This window comes from Mandrillus leucophaeus, unplaced genomic scaffold (genome assembly GCF_000951045.1).
Source record: "Mandrillus leucophaeus isolate KB7577 unplaced genomic scaffold, Mleu.le_1.0 Scaffold109, whole genome shotgun sequence".
NCBI lineage: Eukaryota > Metazoa > Chordata > Mammalia > Primates > Cercopithecidae > Mandrillus > Mandrillus leucophaeus.
This window is the reverse complement of record NW_012099098.1, coordinates 447,980-449,179: the sequence shown is the minus strand read 5'-3', so window position 1 is coordinate 449,179 and position 1,200 is coordinate 447,980. Positions and strand designations below refer to the sequence as shown.

Below are 1,200 nucleotides of genomic sequence, written 5' to 3'. Positions count from 1 at the left end.
CAGGCTGGTCTTGAACTCCTGACCTCAGGTGATCCACCTGCCTCGGCCTCTCTGAGTGCTGGGATTACAGCTGTGAGCCACCGTGCCCGGGTCTGAGCCTGAATTTCTTATCTGTGAAATGGGGATGACAACACCTCTCCTGACTCAGTAGTGAGTAAGTGAAACCAAGTAGGGAAAGAGCTGAAAGAGGGCCTGCACATGTCAGTCTCAGTAAGTGAGTGCTGCAGTGGTACTGTTACTAGTCTTTATGATACTATCACTAATGCCAACTTGCAATATCTGCTTCTTAGAGTCTAGGTAGAGGTCATGGTTTGAGGAGGCAAAAAATGAAACAGTCCTTTAAAGGGTTAGAACCTGAGCCTCTCAAAAAAGTTGGAATTATGAAAGGGCACAGCTCACCAAAACATAGTAATGAAAGTGCCGTGAACACACAGAAAAACTTCTTTTTGTCCTTCTGTAGTGTGTCAACATAGTTTTTGTTATCCTCTTTCCCTACCCGCCTTCCAGGCCATTTTGCTGCAGAGGATGTGAAGGCCAAGCTTCACGAGCTGAACCAAAAGTGGGAAGCGCTGAAAGCCAAAGCCTCCCAGCGTCGGCAGGACCTGGAGGACTCTCTGCAGGCCCAGCAGTACTTTGCTGATGCTAATGAGGCCGAATCCTGGATGCGGGAGAAAGAACCCATTGTGGGAAGCACTGACTATGGAAAGGACGAAGACTCTGCTGAGGTAACCAGGCTTGGGAAGCATCTTACCTGCCAGGGAAGTGGAACAGGGCTTGTACTGAGAAGGAAGTTAGGAGAAGTAGTGATGCATGGGAGCTGTGCATCACAATGATTGTTTTTAAAGATGTTTTGGAATCCATTTTTTACTTCGTTTTTTTTTTTTAAGACAGGGTCTCACTGTTGCCCAGGCTGGAATGCAATGGTATAATTGTGGCTCACTGTAGCCTCAAACTCCTGGACTCAAGCAATCCTCCTGCCTCAGCCTCCCAAGTAGTTGGGACTATAGGCAGGTAGCACTAGGCCTAGCTACGCTTTTTAATTTTAATGTTATTTTTAGTAGAGATAGGGTCTCACTATGTTGTCCCATCTGGTTTCAAACTCCTGGCCTCAAACGATCCTCCTGCCAAGGCTTCCCAAAATGCTGGGATGATAGGAATGAGCCACCCCTCCTGGCCCATTTTTTACTTTTTTTTTTTTTT

General features: G+C 46.8%; 1 protein-coding gene across 1 annotated transcript in view; it reads left to right on the top strand.

Moving 5' to 3' along the window:
* Positions 1-1,200, top strand: part of SPTAN1 (spectrin, alpha, non-erythrocytic 1) — a 94,348-nt gene that overhangs the window by 40,038 nt on the left and 53,110 nt on the right. The window contains exon 19 of the mRNA XM_011988638.1: positions 508-725. Within this exon, the coding sequence (XP_011844028.1) occupies positions 508-725 (218 nt within the window). The remainder of the gene's footprint in view (positions 1-507; positions 726-1,200) is intronic.